Source organism: Molossus molossus, unplaced genomic scaffold (assembly GCF_014108415.1).
Source record: "Molossus molossus isolate mMolMol1 unplaced genomic scaffold, mMolMol1.p scaffold_m16_p_6, whole genome shotgun sequence".
NCBI lineage: Eukaryota > Metazoa > Chordata > Mammalia > Chiroptera > Molossidae > Molossus > Molossus molossus.
The window spans coordinates 36,080,538-36,106,222 of record NW_023425399.1 but is presented as its reverse complement, the minus strand read 5'-3'; the positions used below and the strand labels follow the sequence as shown (position 1 = coordinate 36,106,222).

Sequence of the window (25,685 nt, the reverse complement as noted above, 5' to 3'; positions counted from 1 at the left end):
CATTGACTTTTTAGGGAAAGAGATAGAAACATCGATGTGAGAGAGAAACATTGATCGGCTGCCTTCTGCATGCCCCCCCCCCCCCCCCCCCCCGCCAGGGATCAAGCCCACAGACTGGGCATGTACCCTTACTGAGAAATGAACTGGGACCTCTCAGTCCCTAGACAATGATCAATCCACTGAGCCACATCGGCTGGACGCATGATTTTTATGTATGAATCCTGTAAACCAAAGTAGAAATAAATGTTGTGGGCTGTTTGAACTGAGGGGTGATTTTTAAGTATGGATATTTTGGATAGGACCAAATATATAAAGGACATCTGGCATGGAAAAAAAAAAAAATGTCTCTGTAAACATTTTGGGCAAGATGAATTGTTCTTTAATTGAATAAATCATAAGGAAGATCTTGTCACTCTTTGTTCTAAACCTATAATGGCTCCCACCTCACTGGAAGTCAAAGCCAGAGTGTTGACTAGTCTGGCTCCCGCTTACCTCTCTGAGCCCATCCCCTATTTTTCCCTGTGGTGCGGGTGAGGCTGTAATGTCAGCTGGCCCAGACAGTGGGAGCCTTAAGTGTTCAAATGAAAAATTCACATGTGTCCTGGAGGCAGTGGGGAGCCACTGAATAATTGGGAGTGAGCTTGCTCACCCTCCCGCTCATCCTCTTTGAATTCTTTGTTCTCCTTCCCCTTGTGAAATGAAGCTAATTTTCTGAGGTTACAGGATAACCACGGGGAAAAGCTTTGTGGAAGACCTTCTTGTGCTACTGGTTAGGCCAGTCATCTTCTGAGCTGGTCCATTCCAGGGAATGTATATTGAATCTTCAGGTTTTAATAGCTGGTGACTATATCCAAGCCATGATCTTTTCCATCACTTTACCTCTGGTTTTCAGTGGTGAGGTAATCACTTTTGGGCTAAAATTTTGATTATTTATAAGATATAATGGTCATAACCACACACTGGCAATCTACTGCATGTGGATTTGAAGGATGGTTGGGCTGCCATACTGGACTCATCTGCAAGTTGAAAATCTCATACCAAGTGCATTGGCTCAAATAGCTAAATATCCTGATGTAGGTTTTATTGTGATTAAAAGCTACAAGGTTATGATCAAGTATACCCTTTTGTGTTCTAATGGGGAAATGGACATATTTTTGAGAAAAAAGGAGATTGTGTAATTCCAGGAAAATTTTTTCCAAACTATTTTCTCTTTGATTTAATAATATTTTTTACAGACCATTTACTGACCTGCAGATTATACTATATCACCAAACATTGTTTGTATCCTTGTATTTCTAATTTTTAAATTTCTTATTTGAAATATATCATTATAAATTTATCTTATCTAGAAAAAAGAGACAAGTAGATCTTCAAGTAATATTTCTGGACCCTGAATGAAATTATGTTTTTTTTTTTTTATTTTGTAAGAAATCTTACTCAAAATAAAATTAGCAGTTGATTTAGGAGAGAAGTAAATAGTTAATTTAGGAAAAACAGTTGTTTTTTAGGTAGAAAAGAACAAAAAATATAAAGTCCTCAAAATTAAAACAATGAATTTAGACATGGCACCACAAGCTGTACAGGACACCAGGCAGAGGGGAGATGGAAATCACAGAGTTCAAATACCCATTTGACAAGAGAGGAAAATCAGATCCAGTATAATGATTTGAACCCAGGTCAACCTCCCACTTTATCCACTCTTCCAGCAGTCACTTCAGGGTGACCTCTGGCTGGCACTGCCCCAGCTTGTTCAAGCTTTCCTCTAAAACACCAGCAATAATGAAAAATATGAACTACAATAGGGAAAATTAAGTTTAACAGATTGTCAGACCTTGGAGGAGTGTCCACTCACCATAAGAAACTTGGCATTGACTTTAAAAAACAACCTTGGGCTTCTCCTCATTGATGCTTTTTAAAAAGATGTGCCATCATGGCACCTGGGGGAAGGTGGGAAAATACTCCATTCTGCCAAACCTTTCTGGCTTCTCACTCAGAGATCCAAAATTTCTACCTATGAGAAAACCGCAGCTACCTCTTAATTGGGATGAATGTTCTGAGGGAAAAAATACAAAGATTCTAATTTATTCTGCAGAATCAGAGAGAATTTTCTTCTAGGGATGACCTTTAAATTCAAAAGAAATTTTTATTAATTAGGTGCTTGAATCTTCTCTGTCAAAGTGATGGGCCACTTCTTTTCTTTTTTCTTTTTTTTTAACCACACAGAGTCATTTCTTTGTGGGTGATGTGAGCACTAGCCTACATCTGAAAATCAAACTCAGCAGTCTACATGCTCCTAAGAAGGACAATTGCGCTTGGAAACTTACTTAGAACTCAGGATCTGGTTCAAGAAAGAAATGCCTTGCCTTTGGTGCCTCCTCCACCTCCTCTTCTGCACCTGTGAGGCTTCCTGTCACTGCATGGGTGTGTTGTCACCCCACCCCATTCCTTTGAGCATCAGTGAGGTTTCTTCAGGAGCAGCCAACACTTTGCAAAGGTCAATGTCCTCTAGTCTCAGGTAAGCCTCCCACAGCATTTTAACTATACCAGAAAATGAAACTTGACTAGATATTGCAAAAACAAGCATTGCAATGGAATAGCATTGCAATAGCATTACAATATCTTTGTCCATCTGTAGATTTAACTTGTCACTTAACTTACTCACTCTTTACTTTTCTTCCTGACACAAATGACTAGATGTGAGAGGAAACTCCACACTATAAGGTCACAATCACTTTAGGGGTAGGGTGCAAGAGGGTTCAGCAAAACCTGAAAATGCAGTTGTAAGGATGTTTTTTTCATCTGCAACATAACAATTTTTCTTTTTCCACCTCTAAGCCTGTAAGGTACTTCAAAAATTTCCAAGTTTTACAGATATTTCTATTCAAGTTTTATAGCCAAATTAATGGAAAGGTAGGAAATTTGAGTGGACAAATTGGGAACTGTACTTTGTTCTAAAATCAATACTTTTTCAATAAATCATGTTGCATTTCTTTATAGAACTAGCTGTTTATAAAGAAGTAAAGAGAACACATCTATGGCCCATTGTAAAAAAAAAATACTGCCAAATTTGGAAGCATATCCATTCTTATTTTATTTAACTACATGCCCATTCAGCAGAAAATAGAATCATGAATTTGTAGAGACTGAAAGAATCATTATCAAGCACTGTTATTCATTTGTTCCTACACTGACACTTCTATTCTCATATAATATTTAACTTTATATTGTTATTTTATATTGGGAAATAGCTGTTTCTCTTATCAGGGTTGAGCTCAGAATAATAATAAAATGTGTTTTCTTTTTTTGTTGAAAATAGTAACTGTATTATAAACAGTCCTTAGAAGTATAAGAAGCACAAAGAAAAAAATGACTTAATTTTTCTTATTAAGAAATTAGAGGTAAGTTGAATAAACATGGTGGACTCAGTGCTAGTATGTATTCTACCACTCATCTAAAAGTTTTGTGAAATGATTTTTAAAAAGTAGAAATTAAAGAACAAAATAAATTTATAAATGCTAGAAAAACAGTCAAGAGTATCATAAGTCAGAAATATTGAAGGATCACAAAAGATAGAAAATAAATAAGATCTGGTCAATGGTGAAATAAGACCATAGAAAACTATAACTTAAAACATTTGCAGAGAAGACTGGTGTGTGCATAAGCTAACTGTATGGCAGCTTCAAGCTGAGATTCAATACTTGTAAGAAATTGATACTCAGGGTGAATGACTGGGAAGCTAGATTTCCTTGTCCTCCTTTTATTGGACCAATGAGTAAGAAGTGGTAATACTGTCCACAGGACAAAGCACTGTGGTGGGAAACAAAAGCTGAACAAAAGAGCAATGCCCCAGTGTGGGAAGCCCACACAGCAAGAACACAAGCTACCGTTCTTGGAAACTCATTCTATTTCCCTCTACAGTCACTCAAGATAGGTGAATATGTGGGCAAATGAGGATTCTAAATATAAAAATGTATCACTACTAAAACAAAGTGTCACTACCATTTAAGGAAAACTAGCACAATAATAGACACCAAATTTAACAAGCAGAAGAACTAACATCTAGAGGCAAGACAAAGGAGCAAACAGAAGAAGAATTATTTATATATCCATATATATACTTGTATATGACATCTTTAGAGAGACAAAACAATGTGTTCTTTAAAAAAGATAATATATTTAAATGTATAATCTCATATCAATGTATAATGGACACAGCTTAAAACCAAATTAATAAACTAGAATAAGTTGACTAATTTTTTCAGGACCTAATGAGAAATGACAGATAAACAAAAATATGAAGAAAAGCCAAGAGATCTGAAGAACAAATTCAGAAGATCTAATAAGAGTTACAAGATTGAAAGAAGGAGAAGTAGACTAGGAGGAAAAGGTAAAGAAGAAGGAGGAGGAAGAGTAAGGAGAAAATTCCAGAGAGGAAGAAAGATTGACTCCTAAGATGTAAACGATCTGTTAGATCCAAATGGAGCAAATAAGTGAATATCAAAACCAGTATACATCTTGGTTAAATTTCAGATCTCCAAGAAAAAAAATCTCAAAAGTGTTTACAAATGGAGGAAAGGCATGTTATATCAGGAGGACTAAGAATTAGATTGCTTCAGACATTACTTAGGTGACAGTGGTGGAAAAATTATGATGGAAAGTTATTTTAAACATAAAATCCTGTACTTAGCCAAGCCAAAAATCAAATGAGAAGCTAAATAAAAACATTCCAGTATATAAAAGAAGTGATGAGTTTAACTCCCATAAAAGTCAATACAAAAAAAATCCTTGAGTAATATTTTCTGAAAATGATAAAGACTAAAAATAAAGAGATGGCAGTTGACATAAAAGCAGATACCAGTAGGAATATCAGGCAAAATAAAGTACAAAGTAAAAGCATGATAACAGGAAAAATCCACAGAGAACTTTAAGAACCATGGACTTTTAAGTATCTGACAGGTACATTAAAATACAGAAGAAGAAAAACTACCAATTCCATAATCACAGTGGAAGGCATTGATACATTTCTCAGAAATCACAAGTTTGAGGAGACAAAAATCATCTAGAGGATTCAAATAACATAATTAACAAGTTTGTTATAATGGACCTAACAGACAATTTATAGTTTTCACAGAACACATGAAAAACTTACAAGAAATTGCAATATCATTTCAGAGTTCACCCAGATTTAATTTTGTCCCCTGAAAGTAGAGGAAGAATTCGTTTGTCCTTCCTGAATCCTGTGGGCTCCTCTTCACCAGAACACTGACCTTTAACTAAAGGGTACTTTGAGGTTAGCCTGGAAAACAGCTGTTTTTAAAAATCCTTGTTTCTATAGAAAAAGGTGATTTAAGTTCTAAATAACATATCTAACCACTAACACCTAAGTTCCAGGTATGAGGAATGATTTCAGCACTCAGGGCGCTGATAATTTAGGTAGGAAAATAAACTATATACATAAACTTTAGTGGTCAACCCACGATGTAATCAAGTGCTGCCATATAAACACACACACACTGAAGGATTCGAGAATGGAAGAATCAAGGGAAATGAGAGGAGTTTGACCACCAGTGCTGGTCAGAGGCCTCTAGAATAGTGTGTCCAGGACTGAGCATCAGATTACAAAAGCTCCTTTGACAAGTGCCCAGAGAAGGGCAGCCAGGATGGGAACATGTCTGCTCAAATGACTCTCACATGTCATATGATGAAGGGTGAGGATGCCATAGATATGTGGTCTGTAGGAGAGATTTGTTTGTTTAGGGCAACATATAGTATAGGGCTTTGGAAGAAGAGAGACCTGAGTTTGAACCCAGCTCCATTTTTTATTTACTATATGATCTTGAACAGGTCAATTAACTTCTCTGATGTTAATTTCCTCTTCATAAAGTGCAGACAACAAGGCCCACCTGTGGTGAAGATGATCAGTGATATGCTCAAAAGCACAGATGCTCTGACAGATGCTCTAGTGCAGATGTGGAGTGAACATGGTTAAAGATACCACAAATTATGAAAATACTGAATGAAATTATAGAAAAATGTGTTATAACTTTAAAATAAAAATGCCTCTCTAAACATGATTAACTCCCCCTTCCTGAAGAAAAAAAAAATGACAGCAAAATTAAAACAACAACAAAAAAAACCCCAAAATATATGTTTGATACATAAGACTTAAAAGTAAAACTGATGTGTGGCTAAATATAACATAGAACTAGTTAAAAGCCAAGAAACAGAATTAGATAAATATTTAAAGTATATTTAACAGACACATTATTAATATGAAGACATATCGAAGGAACTCCTCTAAATCAGTAACAAAAATAATTTAATAAAGTTATGAGCAAAGAATATAAATAGGCAATTCAAGAGGAGTAAGTATAAATGATTAATACTCATAGGAAAAGAGGCTCTGTCTCACCCTTAATCAGGACTGATATGTCAACATATTAAGTACTGGCAAGGAAAGAAGAACATTCAGGTACTGCTGACTGGAATCTAGTTAGACACACTTTCTTCAAAGGTCCTTTGCCAATCTCTCAGAAGTTAAAATGTACATTCTTTGGACTCAGAAAGCCACTTCTAGGAATTATTCTTAAATAAATGTATGTGCAGTTCATTGAATAATTATTTGCAAAAATAAAAATATGGGAATATAAATAAATAATCATATGTTCATATTATGGAACATCCTTATGCAACTATTAGAAAGAATAGTGTAATCCTGTACTGGCATGTAAAGATCTCCAGGCATAGTTAGGTTTAGAAAAGTAAGTCACACACATGTATGATATGATCTCATTTAAGTTAAGAACAGGAGAGTAAGTTCAAATGAATATATGTGTAATTAAGTGCATGAAAAAGACAAAATGGATGCACAAAGAGACTGCTTCTTTCATTATTTCCATAATAAGGGGAAAAATAACAACAACATGAGTTTGAGGAAGGGCTCTTTATTAGTGGTGGTGATAACCCCACCCATTCCTCACACGGCTTTGTACTAGTGGGAATACATTAGCAAAGCTCTACTTTATCAAGATCAATCAGCCCTGCCTATTATTATAGATTCCTTCTTATAAAGGAAAGCGGAGAGTTCTGTATTATAAAATAAAATAAATAATGACTTGACTAACATTTTAATGACTCATCAGAAATTATGTTTGTGTGTGTTTATATATAAGTGTTTATATATATTGTATTTATATCTATATCTGCATCTATATCTACATCTATATTTATATCATCCATATCTATATCTGTACACATGCACACACATGCGCGCGTGCACACACACACACACACACACACACATTGACCTAAATATTCACTGTGGGGAGGCTGTGATTTAATTTTACTTTTACTAATGGTCTTATTTTACAAAATATTTGTAGAACTTTGATTATGGATTTGCCAACTTACAGGATATGGTCTTTTGCTAGATGCAATTGTGAAAAAAATATTAATTCTTTGTGAAGGTGCATTAGCTTTATAGAAGCAGCCAGAAGGTATCTGCAACCAAGCTTGGTTGGGGAGATTGAGGATTTCACTGGCCAGTGATTCCTGTTGCATTTAAAGCTATTGATTTCTTAGTAATATTTAAGTCAAGAAAGTGAGAGTGATTTGTGCTGATGGAGGACCATGTCAAGCAGAAGGGAAGGCAAAAAAATACCCGAGGTAGATACATGTGAGCTCTTCCTGAGGAAAAGTGAGGAGTGTGGCAGAGTGAGAGAGCCGAGGAGTTGAGGAGATGAAGGTGAAGACTTAGAGGGGGCTACATTCTGTAGGGACTTGGATAGCTGTGGCTCTTTCTCTGAGTGAGAAGAGAAGGCATTAAAGGATTTTGCCCAGTGATGGTATGTGACCCTAGATAGGTTTTAAGGAAATCATGTTGGTTGCTGGTTGAGAAGAGGCTGGAGAAGCGCAGTGTGGAAGCGGGGTACAGTAGGCAAAAGAAGATGGTGGCACCAGGGGTGGTAAGAAATAATAAAAGAACAAACATATTTTGAACATAGTACTGACAGTACTTGTGGACAGATTTGACTTGGGGTACAAGAGAAAGGAGGAGTCAAGAATGACTGAGGTTTTGGCCAGAATACCTGGACAGATGGAATTGCCATTTACTACCCTGGGAAGGATTGTAAGATGAGTTTCGAAGGGAAGCTCAAGTGCACAGTTTTGAGTATGTCGAGACTGAGCGATTACTGAAGAATGGCATCCAGTGTACAAGTAGAAAGTTTGGCCTGGACAGAAGCCCAGGCATATATGCTTTGGTCCTGAGAGGTAGTGAGGAGGTCAAATAGGTGAGCACAGGTACAGGTAAGTGTTGGTAAGGAAGCATATTCTAACCTTTTTCTATTTGTTAATGAAATAGGAACAAGATCATTAGCTGAAAGTCAGAAGGGACAAAAATATTGAAATTTTTGAAGAAAAAAAGAAAGTATAAAGTAGTTATCTAGAAGAGCTAGTGACTAAATGTACTATGGTAATATAATGTGACTGGTGGGCTGCACGGAGGGCTACCTTAGTGGTAGTGATCCTTAATTTAGAGGGAGACACATCAGCATAGCGGGTGAATCCAGTTGAGGGTGTATCAAAGTTTGTGAAATTTAAGCTGGATAGGAGGAAGAAAATGAAAAAGCTTAAAATTAAGGATCACAGGCTCCAGGGACAGGGTTAAGTAAGATATGCAAATGAAATGACCTTTGGAAAGCACCCAAACATGGAGCCCAACCACGTGATCAGAGGGTTTCAGTCCTACCCTCCAACCTTTAGGGAGGGGAGAGGGGCTGAAGGTTGAATCAGTTGCCAGTGGCCAATGATTTAATCAATCATAATGATGTAATGAAGCCTCCATAAAATCTCAAAAGGATGGGTGTAAGAAGTCTCAGTTGGTGAACATATGGAGGTGCTGGGAGTGTGATGCACAGAAGATTCTGCGAAAGCTCTGAGTCCCTACTTACACACCTCGCTCTATGTATCATTTGACTGTTCCTGAGCTATATCTTTTAGTAATAAACTGATGATCTAGTAAGTAAAATGTTTCTCTGAGTTCTGTGAACCACTCTAGCAAATTACAAATTAATCAAAACTGAGGAAGGAGTCTGGAAATCTGATTTACAGCCGGTTGCTCAGAAGTACAGATAACAACCTTGACTTACAACTAGAGTCTGAAGTCCAAGGAGGGACTGCTGGAACCCTCAATCTACTGCCAGTCAGAAGCACAAGTTAAACTTATGAATGGCACCTGTGTGTGTGTGAGGGGGACATTTAACCTGCAGATTCTGATTCTAAGAAGAGTGTCAGAATTTAGCTGAATACTTGGACATCCTGGTTTAAGAATTGTTTATTGGTATGGGGGGACATTCCCATATTGAAATTGAATCTTAGAACTTTATTTACACCTGAACATAGGTGATAACTGAATTTCAAATTGAGAATAGCTGGAATAGCAATGCTTCTCACATTTTCACATGTGTCCCCATCACTTGAGGATCATAAAATACAGATATTGCTTCAAGCTGGGCCTGAAATTCTATATTTCCAACAAGCTTTCATGTGATACTGATGAGAAGGATCTGTGGTCCCTGGACCAGCAGCATTGGCATCACCTGGGAGCTTGTTGGAGCTGTAGAATCGTGGCCCCATCCTACAGCTATTACAGGAGAATCTGCATGATCTCCAGGCCATTTGTATGCACAGGGAAGTTTGAGAAGCAGTGCTCTACAACATTGGTTTCTAACTTGGCTGCACACAAGAATCACCTGAAAAGCTCTTATGAACAACAACCAGAGTATACCACAGAACAAGTAAATCAGAATATCTGAGGTTAAAGCCCATGTGTTAGTAGCTTTTAAAGCTTGTGAAGTGATTCCAAAGTACAGCCAAGGCTAAGAAGAACTGGTCTTATATTACGATCACAAGCTACTGGCTAACATGTTAGGTTCTCAGAGAAGCCCCAGTAAAGCTCTCTGAGCTTGGACCCACCCAGATCCAAACAGGGAGACCAGTGCTTGAGCCCTCTTTTTATTTTGAACAAAATCATATCTCACATCCAGTAATCTTAATGGACCCTGTGCTTCAAATTACTGAGAAAAAAGTCTCTCTGGGAGAATCAGATTGTTGCATCAGGGTGCAGAATAAAAAGGTTTGATTCACGTGAACATTTGGAGATGTGTCAAAAATTTCTATAGCTACAACTTGCTGAACTCTCTCTACTAAGTGGAAGTAAAAGTCTCTGAAGATGAGCCAGTACTGTCTGGAATTTACTTGGAGGGGCACTGGGGACTATCTGGATCTAATGTGAACATAAAGTTGCAATTAAAATATTTTATAACAGTCTTGTGCCATTAGAATGAGTCTTGATGAACCTGTTAACAAACCATAAGAATTGAGAAATGTGGCTGTGCATGAAGGTTTTAAAGTATCTGATGCTTGACATGTATTTGTTTATATTTGCTTACATCTTCTTGGTTTTGAGAAGTTGGGCCATTACATCATTGAGAAAGTAATTCATCTAGAGGTCTTTAATAAATTGCAATTCAACTCTAAAGTTACGTTTGATTAAAAAAAAAAAAAAAGACACATGTTTCTCCAAAATTAACAGTTAAAAGAAGGCTTTAAGCAAACATATTTAAACCTGTATCTATCTGCAATGTTCCTTACCTTGCCAGTGTCTTCTGATTGTTGGTGGAGTCTATGGGAGGTACCAGGTGCCCTGGGCCTGTGATGTTTATAGTGCTCTCTTGAAAAGAGATTTAGATTGTTCTATTCTTTTCACTTAGTTTATACTCATGAATCAGTAATCAAGTAATTCAGATAAAGAATTACCAGAGCTTTCATGTTTTGGAATCAATTTCAGGGAGTTTGTGCTAGAAATCAAAAAGAAGAAAAATAAAAAGGAGATTCCAAATTTGGGCATCACTTTAGTTTGAATAGATGATTTGGTATGACAGAAGTTATCCTGATAAGATAAAATAGAGAAATTGGATTAATAAATGCTTATACTTGATTAAGAAAAAGAGTCCTGGCCAGTTTGGCTCAGCGGTTAGAGCGTCGGCCTGCGGTCCGGAGAGACCCGGGTTCGGTTCCCGCTAAGGGCACGTACTTCGGTTGCAGTTTGTCCCCGGCCCTGGTTGGTCGTGCGGGTGGCGGCCACTCGATGTGTCCCTTCACGTCGATGTTTCTCACTCTCTCTCCCTCCCACTCTATCTGTACAAAAAAAAAAAAAAAATGGAAAAATATCCTCGGGTGAGGATAAAAAAAAAAAAAAGAAAAAAAGAAAAAAGAGGTGAGGAGATGGAAATGTCCATTAGTTTGACTATGTTTTTTATATACATTTCATAATACCAATACTATGTACACCTTAAATATATACACTTTTTATCAAAAATAAGATTAAAAAATTAAAAATAAACAGAGTCAAAGAGTGTAATCAGAAATCATAGTATCCACTTATGATACTTTAAAAAACATAATAACAACTCTTGTCCACCACCATTTCATAGATGTGCTTTCTTTCCTGGTGTCATTTGGTGCATGGCTGATATTTCTTATGGGACTATCTATTCTGTGACCAGCTATTGGAATAGAATGATGCTCATTTCTGCTAAAAGAAGCAGCAGGCATTGAAAGGCATCACATTCTATGTTTCCAGCCAGGGACTTTAAGATGTGCCCCAGATAACACCCAGCAAGGATATTGCCAGGAGTTTGGAGCTGGGGGTCAGCCTGGAGATACAGTGTGCAGTGACCAAGTCCCATAAACATGGGTATAGCAATTGCTACCATTGCAATGTATTAGGGCCCATTGCCATGAAAGCCTCTAAATCTGAAGGGGTTCCAAGAGAAGGAACACATAATAAAAAGGGTGATACATAAAAGGAATAGCTATTAAGGTGGGTCAAATTTACTGATGATCTCTACTTTACAGAAATCAAATGCATAGGGAATTATTTATTTTAGAAAGAAATACAACACACTGATTTATTGAATAAAACGTCTTCCCCCTGAGAGGTGGTTTCAGGTGGTTCTTGCAGCAAGAGTGACAGGTGTTGCAGACAGGCTGCTGTGTGCTGCACTTATCGCATTGTTCAGGACTAAAGTATCCCCTTGGTCCCCAATGCTGGGAGTGTTGGAGGCTGGTAGCTCAAAGAAGGGAGCTGCCTGTCTCAAGGTCAAATCCCCATCTGAAGCAGCCCCCATCTATCATCATTGAAGGCTCAATCCCTTTGCCTCAATGCTTCTGAGGAGCCCTCCCACCTCAAGAACTTCCTGACTGCATAACAATTTGCCTGTACCATCTTGCCCCTTCACTCCCTCCCAAGTGTACAGGTGTTGATCCCAGGAGCACATCCCTATAACCTTTCTGTCCTAATCATCTCAGAGTCATCTGTGCTGAGAACCAACTTACACATATATAAATATGTTCTGTTTGAAATGTAAGACATGCTTTGAAAAAAAACAAACAAAAAAACTAGCCCCATCTGGATTGATAGAGCTAAAATATTAAAACAGGTTAGACAATAGATGGCAGATCTGAAGCCTAAGCCTGCCAAGAGATGCCACACCTGAGAAATTTACGTTTGACTGACCCTTTGCTCCAGCAAATATTCTGGAATGTACTGATTTACCTTGCATGCTACTTATACCCGGGGAGCAGGCAGATTGGTGATAAAAGTTTCTAGGACCAACTAGCTGGTGTCTACTCTGCTAAGACCTGGGGAACCTGTATCTTTGGGAGCTGGAGTGTTCCCTGTTTGATTTAATTGCTTCAATATCCTTTACAATTCAGAAATCTGTATTTCCTCAAAACTGTGTCTGTGACCATTTTTTGCCAAAATAAGACTTTTTTTGTGTGGTTGTGTGTGATGGGCATTCAACTACCATCCTCATGACTAACCAAAGCAGAAAGCTGGCATTCCCCACTCTGTATTATTTTTATACTTATTTCAAGACTTGTTGATACAACCTCCCAAATTAGTTCCCTTTTTTTCATTCCCTCTTCCTCTTCCTGGTTCAAGCACAAATGATCTCTTTTCTAAACCATTTTAAGGTTTTTCTATTGTCACTTTTCTTCTAGTCTAGAATTGGAATTCCATCTCTGACATCTATTAAATTCTATGAAGGTCTTTGTTCTCTTCTCATGCTTTCTCTTTTTTTCTCTATAGACTTTCCTGGGGAGATCTCATTAACTTCTTTGAGTTTGATTAATGTTGATATGCTCAAGATATACTGAAGGTGCCACAATATCCTTCTGAGACTTTTCTCCAGAAGTCTCTAGTGTTCTATATCTCGCTGCCAATTCTTCAAACTCAATTTGTCAAAGAGTGAATTGCCTACTTTTCCCCTCCAGCTGGATCTTTTCCCTCTATCCCCCACTTCTATGAATGACACCACTTTCTTTCCTCTCAGATGCCCAAGTCTGATTAGATGCGGTCTTAGATCTGTTCACTTCTCTAATTTCTCAAGTCAAACCAATCATCCCTCACCATCCTCTTAAACATCCCCTGGTCTTTTCTCTTATCACCACCCCAGTTATTCCAGCCCACGTTCTCATCTAGATTTTTTAAAACCTGGATTTCTGCTTCAGCCTTTTAACTGGTTTCTTTGGTCTGTATGTTATCCTCCTGCACTCCTTTTTCATAGGGTAGTGAACATGATCTTTCTAATCTACAATTCTGCATTCCTCTGCCTGAAATCCTTCAATGCTTCTTTATTGTTCTTATAATAAATATCCATGACTTATAAAAACCCATTGTAATCTGGTCCCTACTTGCCTCTGAAACAATCTTCTCTGCACATACTCCCACTCTCACAACACTTCAGTCACTGGAATTCCGTGGTTCCTTGAATGTACAGTGCTTCCTCTTACCTCTGGACCATGTCACACCATGTTTCCTCTCCCTGAAGACTCCTTTGGTCCCATCTTGGCTTATTCTTTGTTTTACTACTTACTTTTCAGGCTTTAGATCTCAATTTAACTTTCTCTTCCTCCCATAAGTCTTCACTGACCACCAAGTTTGGGTTAGATGTTTTTCTTTTTAGGTCTCTTCACATTCTCTACTTACCTCTAAGGTACCTCTTTTCAAATTTTATTACATGTTTTTTATGGTTAGCACCTTGACGGCAAGAACCTTATCTGCCATGATTATTCTTATATCCTTGATTATAGCACATTGCCTGGCACAAAATACATGTTCAAATATAATTTGACTTGATTGACGAGCTAATGAATACTTTGTCACAGGTAGTGCCCTTTTCTGATAATATATTTCTTTGTACCCTTGACCACTGGGCAAATTCTGCTCACTATTCAAGCCCCAGCATCATGGCTTCCTGATTTTCTAAAGAAATCCAGGACACGATTCCCATTTTCCATATCACACTCCTCCCCATCATCACTTTTTGCCATATGTGTTGCTCATGAGCCTGTGTTTGCACACCAGACTTCAAATTCTCTGATGGCAGGACCTGCTTTTTTTTTTTTTTTCCTAAGTATATTAGCATCCATTACTTAATATAGAGCATGTGTTCACATACTAGCTAAAGGTAGAAGGAATTGTAATAATAAACATGGGTCTAATTTTCTTGTGAAGGTGATACACTTGATTTAAGGCAATTTTAAAAGAAATGCCCCACATGATTTATTCATGGAAGCATTAGTGTAATAAGTGTTTATCCTACCATAGGTACTGGTTGCTCAGTCACATGATTTGAGGTTCTCATATTACACGGAAATTTATGCCTCACCTATCTTCTTTGCTTAGGTGTATTTAAGGCTCTATCATGTTAAATAATGCATGACCACACTCAGAGTATTCCAAAGCAGTTTTTAGGAAAAAAAAAAAAAAGATTCATGACATCATAAATCATTTGAACCCTTTGGAAATCATGTTAACAAAATGCAGGCTCTTTGCATATCTCTGCATGTTTTCCGGGTTGTTCTGTTAGCTCTATGTGAAAAGAGGATGATGTAAATTTTATAGGTTAACTATCGAAAGTATCTAGATCAGTCGTTCTAAATTGGAGGTGATTTTGCAGGCCATGAGATATTTGGCAATGTCTGGAGGCATTTTTGACAATCACAAGTATGTGGGAGTTCTAATGGCATCTAGTGGGTAGAGGCCAGGTATGCTATTAAAGATTCTATGATGCACAGGGAAGCCTCCCACACCAAAGAATTATCCAGTCCAAAATATGAATAGTGCTAAAGTTGAGAAGCCCTAGATGAAATAAAAATCTCACACTTCATTTAGACACACTTTTCTATTCCAGGATAGAATATAAATAATACTCATGTTACAACTAGAAGACCAGAGTGTAGTCCTATCTATGTGCCTTGCTCTTATATTATAATTTTTAAAATCTCTAAAACAGTGTTTTAATATCTATCTCATGAGGTTGTTATAAAAGTTAAATACGGTAGTGTATGAAGAAACTTTCAGTTTAGTATCTGGTAGTAATTAATCAATAAACATTTGCATAAAACAAGTCCATGAACACACAAGGGATAGGGTCAAGGAGTGGAAATAAATAGCACTTAGCCTGAGTAGTTCCTGAGCTCCTCACTTTTTTTTAGAACCTATACATGTGTCACTGCTTCTGAGAACATTTTAGAGAAGAATAGCGTTGACAAAGATCCAGGGAGATGGGTATACGTACTTTTTGTTCTTCTCGCTCTACAGCTGCATTGCATTTTTCTATTCCCCAGTTTCTCAAAAAGTCTCTGAAATAGCCAAATAGGGTTCCAATTCCATATCCCATATAAGTGAAAACCATCACGTGAAGGGGTGCCTCCTCAAAGGATTCAACAATCGGCTTCTCATAAAAATGTGGCTTCCCATTTTGCTGAAAATACAAAAGGAAATCAAAGATTAGCACTCTCCCATTACAGTATAATACGTAAAAACTTGGACTTTCAACCTTTTTGGACATTGATCACTGAACAGGTATCATAAATGTACATTTTATTCTACAACCCCCTAATGAAATAATTAAAGTAAAAATTCTCAACAGATGCCAAATCCATTAAGTGAAAAGTTAATGAAGAATCAGGTTTTTACAAGATGACAAAATACCACCCATAGATTATTACCTTAACCAAGTGATAAAATTACATCACAGATTTGGAACAATTAGTCACTCTGGGCTTTTATTATATTGTAGTACTCAATATACAAATGAAATATTTAAGCTGAATTTAGTCAAGTTCTTATATCTAACTTCCATTTCACAAGAAACATCAGGATAGAGGAATATGATAAATCCCTTCGTGATGACACAAATAATCACAAGATAGAAATTTCTACATGACAATTGGTTTGGTATTTTAAAACAAAAATATATAAATGGGACTACATCAAACTAAAATCTTCTGCACAGCAAAGAAAACAATCAACGGAATTTAAAAGCAACCTGTGAGTGGGAGAAAATATTTGCAAATCAAATGTCTAATAAGGGTTTAATATCCAAAATACATAAGAAACTCATACAACTCAAAAAACTAAATAACCCAATTTTAAAATGGGCAAAAAACCAGAAGAGACAGACATTTTCCCAAAGACACACAAATGGCCAACAGGTATATGGAAAGGAGCTTAACATTACTCATCATGATGAAAATGCAAATAAAAATTGCATTGAATAATGCAACTGTGAATAATGAGACATCAGTTCACACATGTTAGGATGGCTACCATAAAAAAAAAAAAAAAAAAAAAAGCCCAAAAACAAAACAAAAGATAACAAGTGTTGGCAAGGGTGTGGAGAAAAGGGTGTGCACCATTAGTGAGAATATAAATTGGTGCAACCATTAAGAAAAAAACAATATGAAGTTGCCTCAAAAAATAGAAAAAGTAGCCCTGGCTGGTGTGGCTCAGTTGATTGGGCAGTGCCCCATGCATCAAAAGTCACCAATTTGATTCCCAGTTTGCACTTCAGTCCCTAGTAGTAGGTGTGCAGGAGGCAGCAGATTGATGTTTCTCTATCTCTCCCTCTCCCTTCCTCGTTCTCTAAAATCAATAAAAATATTTTAAAAATTAAGAAATAGAAATATCAATTCTGAGTGTATATTCATAGAACATTAATATCTTGAAGAGATATTTGAAATTCCCATATTTATTGCATTATTTACAATAGCCAAGATACAGAAACTGTTTAAGTGTTTGTTGATGGATGAATGAATAAAGAAACTGTTACACACACACACATACACACACACACACACACACCAATATTATTCAGCCATAAAAAAGAAGGAAATCCTGTCATTTGCAACAACTTGCATAAACCTGGAAGACATGATGCTAAGCAAAATAAGCAAGACAGAGAAAGAAAAACACTGTATGATTTCACTTAAATGTGGACTCTAGAAAAGTAGATCTCACAGAAGAGAGAATGGAAGGGTGGTGAGGAAATGGGGAGATGTTGGTCAAAAAGCACAATACTTCAGTTATAGTATGAATAAGTTTTTAGTATCTATATACAGCATGGTGACTATAGTTAATAGTACTGTACAGCATATTTGAAATTTGCTAAGATAGTAGATCTAAAATGTTTTCACCACACACACACAATCTGGTAAATAGATAAGGTGATGGATATGTTAATTAGTTTGGTCATGATAATTTCATAGCATGTACTTATATAAAATTACATTCTATACCTCAAATACATGTAATTTTTATTTGTGCATTATACTGAGTCAAGTGGAAAAAAAGAGTAGCAACAGCCCTGGCCGGTCTGGCTCAGCGGTTAGAGCGTGGCCTGCGGTCAGAGAGACCTGGGTTCGGTTCCCGCTAAGGGCACGTACTTCGGTTGCAGTTTGTCCCCGGCCCTGGTTGGTTGTGCGGGTGGCAGCCACTCGATGTGTCCCTTCACATCGATGTTTCTCTCTCTCTCTCCCTTCCTCTCTCCTTCCCACTCTATCTGTACAAAAAATGGAAAAATATCCTCGGGGGAGGATAAAAAAAAAAAAAAAAGAGTAGCAACAAAACCAAATGGAGTGTGTGGTCTTTCATTCAATCCTTTGTTTCTGTAAAAAATAATAACTGGTAAAAATACATATTTTGAACTCTAGAAATATAAAAGTGAACTGGAAATATATCTTATTAGGGAATTATACATTTTGGGGGGATGACTGTATCACAGTGATGTGGGAGAACGTTTTCATCTTTGTAGATACTAAAGTATTAAGGGGGTGGTTAAACTTTTATGACAGCATCAGTTTTCTTTCACATGATCCATCAAAAATAAAAATATACATAAAGCAATTTGGGGGAAATGTTAAAACTGTTGCATCTAGATGCAGGTTATGGATGTTTGTTAAATATTTTTTTTTTTTTTACTTTTCTATATGTTTAAAATTTTTAATAATAAAAAGTTAAAGTATTTCTCTATTTTATTTTATATGTCAACATTCCAGTGGAAAGTAGATTTTTGGGTACTAAACCATTCTGTGTCCTGTTTAATTGATTTTCACCTAGTAGCTCAATCAATGTTGGCTCAATGGATTAGTGAATAAATTATTCCTAATGCTACTACTTAATTAAGTTTGTCTTTAAAGATTATTTATACCTTTATTCAACAACATTTCTTATGGATCATCTCATTGGGAAATGAGCAATCTGGTTTGAGTGCTTGAAATATATAACTTTTAGTGATTTATAAGAAACTATAAAATATCTACTAGTATTTAATGTATTAATCTATCTTATACATGTATAGAAGGATATATTGTATAAAATCATGTTAATTAGAAATACTGGCTTTACCACTCATGTACTCATTATCATTACTACAAGTATCCTTGATTCCTCAACATAGTTTTCTAGAACTTATCTCCTTTGTTTCCTCTACATTATTTGAGATGCAGTATTTTGGAATATCTGTGATGTAATTACCAAGCCACAAAATATATAAACAATAAAATTAATTTATCCGGTAGATGACTGGGTCTTATCTCTACATTACTTAAAAAAAAAAAAAAAAAACAATTAAAAACAACTTTTATAATGATATCTAACATTTGAGTTGTTAAGTCAAAACCCCACAAACATTTTTAAATTTTATTAAAATGTCTTATCCTTTTATCTATCCGTTATATCATGTTTCTTCCCTAGCCACCCCTAACTAACATTGGGGAAGGTTGCTCTTGCCTGATGCGTCATCCTCAAACACTACCTAGTAGTTTAAAATAATAAAAGTGAGATAGCATTGCTTAATATGAGGTCTTGAATAAAAAGTAAGTGAAATATTATAATATATAGCTCATATTTTGAATATAAGGCACTTATTGAGTGCCTACCATAAGCCAGCAAAGAGCTAGGTTCTGGGGATTTGAAGATGACCTAGACAGACATGGTTCCTACTCCTGACTTCTTGACCTCCCCCTCATTATGTCCTCACATCAATGTTATAGGTCTGATAGATGATGAATTTTATGATTCTAGTGCCAACTTTTGGCCCCTTCCTCGGCTCTACTCGGTGCTTGACTTGGGACTGCATCAGTCTTCAGTATTCCAGGTCCCCTCATGACCCAATTAAGATCCACTTCCAGGTTCCTTCCACATCATGGGGATACACAATTTGGCTTCCTTCCTTCCTGTATTTGTCCAGACTCTAGAAAAAGGGACTGAAATTCTCATTAAGTAAGATTTGATGAGTTTTTGTGACTGATTAGGTGCCATTTCAAGAAAGAGGAAAATGAAAAGTATCTGCAGGGAGCATCATAGTATTGTTGTTGGAGGTGGAGATTGTGCGCAGGAGGGGGACTGTTTGCCAGGCAGGTAGGGGTGCAAGAAAAGAGAAAGTCTCTGGCTGAAGTAGAGGATCTGGGAGTCAACCATTGTGAGGCACAGTTCAAGCCATGGCTGAATGTGGTAAAGGGCAAATTACACAGAGAGAAGAGCAGTGGGCTTGGGACAAGACTTTGGGACCCATTTCTTTTAAGGGTTTTACAGAAGAAGAAGGTTTTCCCTGTGAGGATCAGCAAAAGGTTTTCTATTTTATTCCTTTTCTGGTCCCATATCCATTCCTGAACTCCATATGTGGCCAAAAACAAGCAGAGCATTTACCCTGAAATCCATGGGAATTTTCTGCTTAAATTTTAGGTTCTGAGAAAAATCTGTACTGTACACAACAGACTCTCTATCTGCATGCAGAGAGTCAGTTGGATGCTCAGAACCCGCAGTTGGATGCTCAGTCTGGGGCCCGTGTAACTTCTTTTGCACCTGAGACTTGTTTTCTAAGATAGCTATAATGCAAAGAAGAAACTTTCAACACTATTCAACAGCTGAAATCAATATCTACTTTACTCTCTCTTACATAACTTTATTTTTAAAATTTAACTTAATATACTTTTATTTGGCAGAAAGAAAATGAGATACTTTCATGGAGAATAAAGTTATCTGGAAATACACAGGTGTTTCTGAACAAATGGAAAGTGACTCATTTACTACATTCCTTTATTTAAAATTCAAGTCAGTCACGCCTCGTGGGAAGGATTTATCAGACTGGGGTTGGATAGTTATTTTGAAATATGAGAATTCAGTAAATGAAGCATAACATTTTGCTTAATAAGTTTGCTGGCTAAGGCAGACACAGCCTGTTTATCCATAACACATTTTCTTTCTTTGTTCTACATTTCTTTTCACAGCCTTGAAAATGAAAAGCTCCAAAGCTACCTTGCCCAAGATGCCAGGTCAATTGGGACATGGTGACACCCTGGGGGGGTTGTACTTCCTGCGTGCCTGTTACATCTGGAAATAAACAGAGTGTTGGGGCACGCTGGGAGGAACCACTTTACAGACAATTACTCTTCCACTCAGATTAGCAGGTATTTTACTGGCTGCCCATTTTGCACTGTCTTAAAATAATATTAAAGGGGATATGAAATCAATAAATCCAGTCCTTTTCTCCCAGAATCAGTAGGATAATGTTATATGGGGGTAAGGAAGGGGGTGAGTATAAATGACCATAACATAGAGCAAAAAGTAAATGTTATAAGAATGAGACAAACGGAGGGACCATTATCACACTAAATGGTCAGGACTATCCTCCTGAAAAAAAGTGGAATTGGAGCCCAGTCTGGATGGGAGGTAGAGCATACAGGTGGAGAGCACTAGCACAGGAGTAAGACTGACTGGGTTCAAATCCAGACACTTCCATTTGCTGACTGTATGCCCTCAAATGCTTCATGTGTAAAATTGAGTTAATAAGAGTTGTTCTGAAAATTATTGAGATAAAATATGCAAAGTGCCTTCCCCCCTTCCCAGTAAGCACCCATTAAATGTTATGATTTTCATTAAGTCTGAACAGAGATCATAGATGAAACTGTTAGAATGAATGATGCTGTTTTTAGGAAAATATTTAGAATAGAAGAGAAAGAATTGTGTAGAGCCTCGACCAGTGCTTACACATAGGGAGAAATGGGAGAATGGGGGTCCACTAGGAGAGAATAGGTGTGAAAGATGAGGAAGAAATGGGAGGCTAATGAGGAGAGTGGAGGGGTTGGGATACTGATGTTGAGAAAAACTGTTGTGTATAGGGACTCCCACACAAAAACTCGAGCAACTGATGCTGGACCTCTTCTTTACAATGTACACAAAAATCAACTCAAAGCAGGTCTCAGTGGGAGAGCTAGCACAAAAGTACTGTCTTATTTGAAAGGATATTTAATTTCTTAAGGTTGTCTGTGAATTTAAAAAAATGAGTATTTTAGCCACATTATGTCATGTATTTAGAAATGCTTTATGAAACTCATATATTTCACCCCTGGTATAATTAATCATTAACCTTTGGACAGACCCTGGAATATGATATTCCACTGGATATAATCTAGGTGGAGACCTCCTACCTAGGAGTTCCCAGTAGGATAGCTGGAGCATAAGAAACTGAGTTTCTCAGTCAACTCAAGTTGTTCAGACAGCTGAGATATACTAATACATGAAACTTCAATTGTTAACTTTTTTCATATTTCCTTAAAACTCTAACATCACATCTACCTAAAATTTTTTATTGTTGTTTTATTTCTATTTCAACACTAAATCAAGCCTTATTTAGTGTCTGTGTTACCATATGCTCTGCCAGGAGACAGGATGTTCTCAGAGACAAACTACAGGCCGACAAATGGTATCAGGAGAAATGTACAGGGTACCATGGGACCTGGGAGGAAGATGCATTTAACACTGGCTTGAAGAGGCAGGGAGCTCTCATGAATGAGAAGACAGTTGCCCAATGGTGGGGAAGTATGAGGGCTGGAAGGATAAGGGCAGTAGAAATGCATGTAGAGAAAGATATCCAAGACAGCCTGAGAGCATCCAGGGGATGCTGCAGCCTTTCTCTTGGACCACTGCAATCACCTTCTGGATGATCTCTTTACTCCACCCGCCTCCCCAGATCTGCAGTTGCTAGATAACTTTATCTCTAGCTCTAACATACAAGTATAATTTATAACAGTACTTCCACAGTGATCCCTAGGGATGGTCATCAACAAAAAGGGTTTTAGAAAAGTTTCGTACTTTGCACCCCTTGGTGATTCTTCACAGTGCACATAATCTAGAATGTGAGAGCCAGGGGAAATACCCATTGTCAACACACAGTTTCACATGGTAGGTTCTGAATAAACATGTGTTGATTGACTCAGCTTATTGAGTATTATTAAAATCCTGAAGTGAAAATCCAATGAACTTCGGGAAACCTAGCACATGTATCAAATGTATGTTGCCTTTCATATAAATTTACCTATGCTGTGGAAGTGCTGGTTTTCAAGATAAAGTTATGTTTCTTAGCATAGACTACAATGCCTGTCTGAAGTCCTCTGATTTCCTGTCTTTCGTTTGTCAAAAATGTCAAACTGCTTTCATTTTACATCCTGATTTTTGTCCTTCTCAAACCTTTCCTTCATGCTGCCAGTTTCCTATAATTTCTTCAGTTTTCACGCCTTTTGCTAACTGTCTGCTGCCAGCTCTACTTCTCTGCTCTACGTACATATATTATTTGCCTGTCTAACATCCACTGTTTGAGACCCAGCTCCGGCTTTGCATTCTAAAAAGTCCAGGCTAGATGTTCTCATGGCATAACACTCATCACACTCGCCACATTCTATCACAATGATACCGTTAAAAGACAAGTCATTCGATAAAAGGACAGAAAATAAAGGATCACTTGCAAAAATAATAGCTTCCACTATCTCTCACTCAGGCCTTTCAAACATTTCAAACATTTTAACCTTGCTGTCCGGTGTCCAAAGACTGACTGTTCACCAAAACCGTTTTTCTTTCCTCTTTCTGTCACTGAACTACATTTTTCATACCCCTAGCAGACAAATGTGGCCATGTGATAGAGTCCTTACCACCTCCCTCTTCAAATTCCTATCGCTACCATTTAGACTTAATAGTGTGAGAAATAAACTGTTGTTTGGTGCCTTTTTTTTATTTTTTATTATGACATCTAGTATTACTTTCATGATGAATATATATACTATAGGAATTTTATTAAAGTACTCATATTTCTAACCCTCACTTAGAAGCTTTAGAAAGAAGTCTGAGAACCATGTTACTTTCCCAAGAACACGTTTGGGCTGACCAAAATTCAAATTTATATCTGGGAAAGTTTATGCCAGAAAATTAACTGAGTCCAAGTTTCAATTCTCAATTTAATCAGCATCTCTGCATGTTAGGCAGTGCATGATGGAAAAGCATAGATTGCAGGATATAGGCGTCAGTGACCGAAGAAGTCAGAGAGAGAGACAGATTATAAACATGGAACTTGAGAGTGGACTAGTTCTTTATATATTCTCTACTCAAACCCTTTCTTTCTATTGGTAAACAAGTTCAGTTCTAGAGAGGTTAAGTTGGTTTCCAACTATCTTGGCTTTTCTCTTCACCATGTGAAAACTTAGTTAATAAGTCAGAGCAACCCGTGAAGAGACCCACAGGTTTCCCCAGGACATACCAGATTGAGAAGTGTATTCACAGAAAGGGCAAGATTGCTTAAAAGGGTCTAAACAGAGTCCCCAGCAGAGTGCCAATGACTATCTGCTATAAAAATTAATGAATGAATGAGAGAAACACAGGATTAGGAAAGTTTGGGAGAGGAGATGAGGGCCTTCTAGGACAGGAGGACCAATACAGGCACTTGTTAGTGGGATAAAACAAGAGGAACAGGACCTTACATGGATCTCATGTGTAACCTACTTGGAGGTGGGATGTATAAAGCCCACCGAAATGAAATAGGCTTTCTAGGGCAAGGCAAGCCAGACTTTCTGTTTCAGATAGAAGTGAAAGAAAGGGGTAGCTTTAATGAGATGCCCCCTTATCAGAACTGCTGGAGGAATGCCAAGGAGAAAAATTTATAGGATCCTAGGATTCTACCTGAGCTGACAGCTGGGGCAGAGTCGCTGAAGTCAATTAGACACAATTCAACTTTGGAACAAAGAGCTGTCTCACCACCCTGCAATGATTGCATTATTTTGATCTTATTTGCAACCAGCTGACTCACTGGAGGATCACAGAGCTTTTATTAAGTTACACTGATAAATGAGAGAAAACAGTGCACCAGTGGTTTAGTATCACCGAGAATAACTACCACCTACTTATCTTCTTGATCAGTTAAAATGTGCCATGTGAAAACAGTGCTTATCTCTGAGGTGCTCAAAGCTTTTGTGGCAGTGATCTTATTTATTTACATAATATTCCTAAGAGGTAGGTGGTGAATAGCTATAATAGAATCAGAATTATCTTTACTTAATGAAAGAGACACAGGGTACTAAGAAACTTCCCCAGGGTTATAAAGCAAGAAAAGGCAGGACTAATGAATTTCTCAATTCCACAACACCAGTGTTAAAGCAGAAACCTTGAAGTTAGATCTCTGAAACATGACAGTTTGGAACATAGTTAAGACATAAAATAGCTAAGGGGCTGAATCTTTCTCTTTTCCAGGTGGGCAGTGGTAACAGCAAACACTTCGTGGGAAGGCTGACCACCACGTGCATGTACTCACACTGGGCATGGGGAGGGGCATTCAGATGGGCTCTCTCAAAGCTCCCACCCTCATGGAGCTCATGGGGTAATGGGGAGATCAAATGTGCACACAAAAGTATAACTTTTTGAGACTGGAGAGCAGTGTATAGCAGTAGTAAGAAACAAACAAGAAGTCTGATAAGTCATTTCATATTTATAAATTTGTTCATTCATTCAACAAACACATTTTGAGCACTTACTCTGTGCCCGCTGCTGATTTAGGTCCGGGGAATACAGCGGTAACTAAGTAGAACACAGCTCCTGTCCTCATGACACTCATGGGCTCTCTGTATGCTGTTCAATTCAGTCGTCACTAGTCACATGTGGTATTTATATTCAAATTAAGTAAGTGAAATTAAATAAATTTAGAGATTTATATCCTCAATTGCACCAGCCAGATTTCAAGTGTTCAATAACCATATAAGACTGATGGCTACATTACTGAGGGGACAGATATGCAGCATTTCTATCACCATACAAGATTCTGTTGTCTGAGGTCAGCAAATTGTGGTGCACAGGCCAATCTTGTCCACCACCTACTTCTGTAAATAAAGTTTTATTGGAACATAGCTACATCCATTTGTTTATGTACTATCTATGACTGCTTTCCCACTATAATGACAGAGATGAGTAGTTATGACAGAGGTTGTATAGCCCATAGAACTAAACATATTTA

General features: G+C 37.3%; 1 protein-coding gene across 1 annotated transcript in view; it reads right to left on the bottom strand.

The window, feature by feature from the left end:
• SPTLC3 (serine palmitoyltransferase long chain base subunit 3) overlaps nucleotides 1-25,685 on the bottom strand; it is a 135,419-nt gene that overhangs the window by 90,587 nt on the left and 19,147 nt on the right. The window contains exon 2 of the mRNA XM_036245291.1: nucleotides 15,651-15,836. Within this exon, the coding sequence (XP_036101184.1) occupies nucleotides 15,651-15,836 (186 nt within the window). The remainder of the gene's footprint in view (nucleotides 1-15,650; nucleotides 15,837-25,685) is intronic.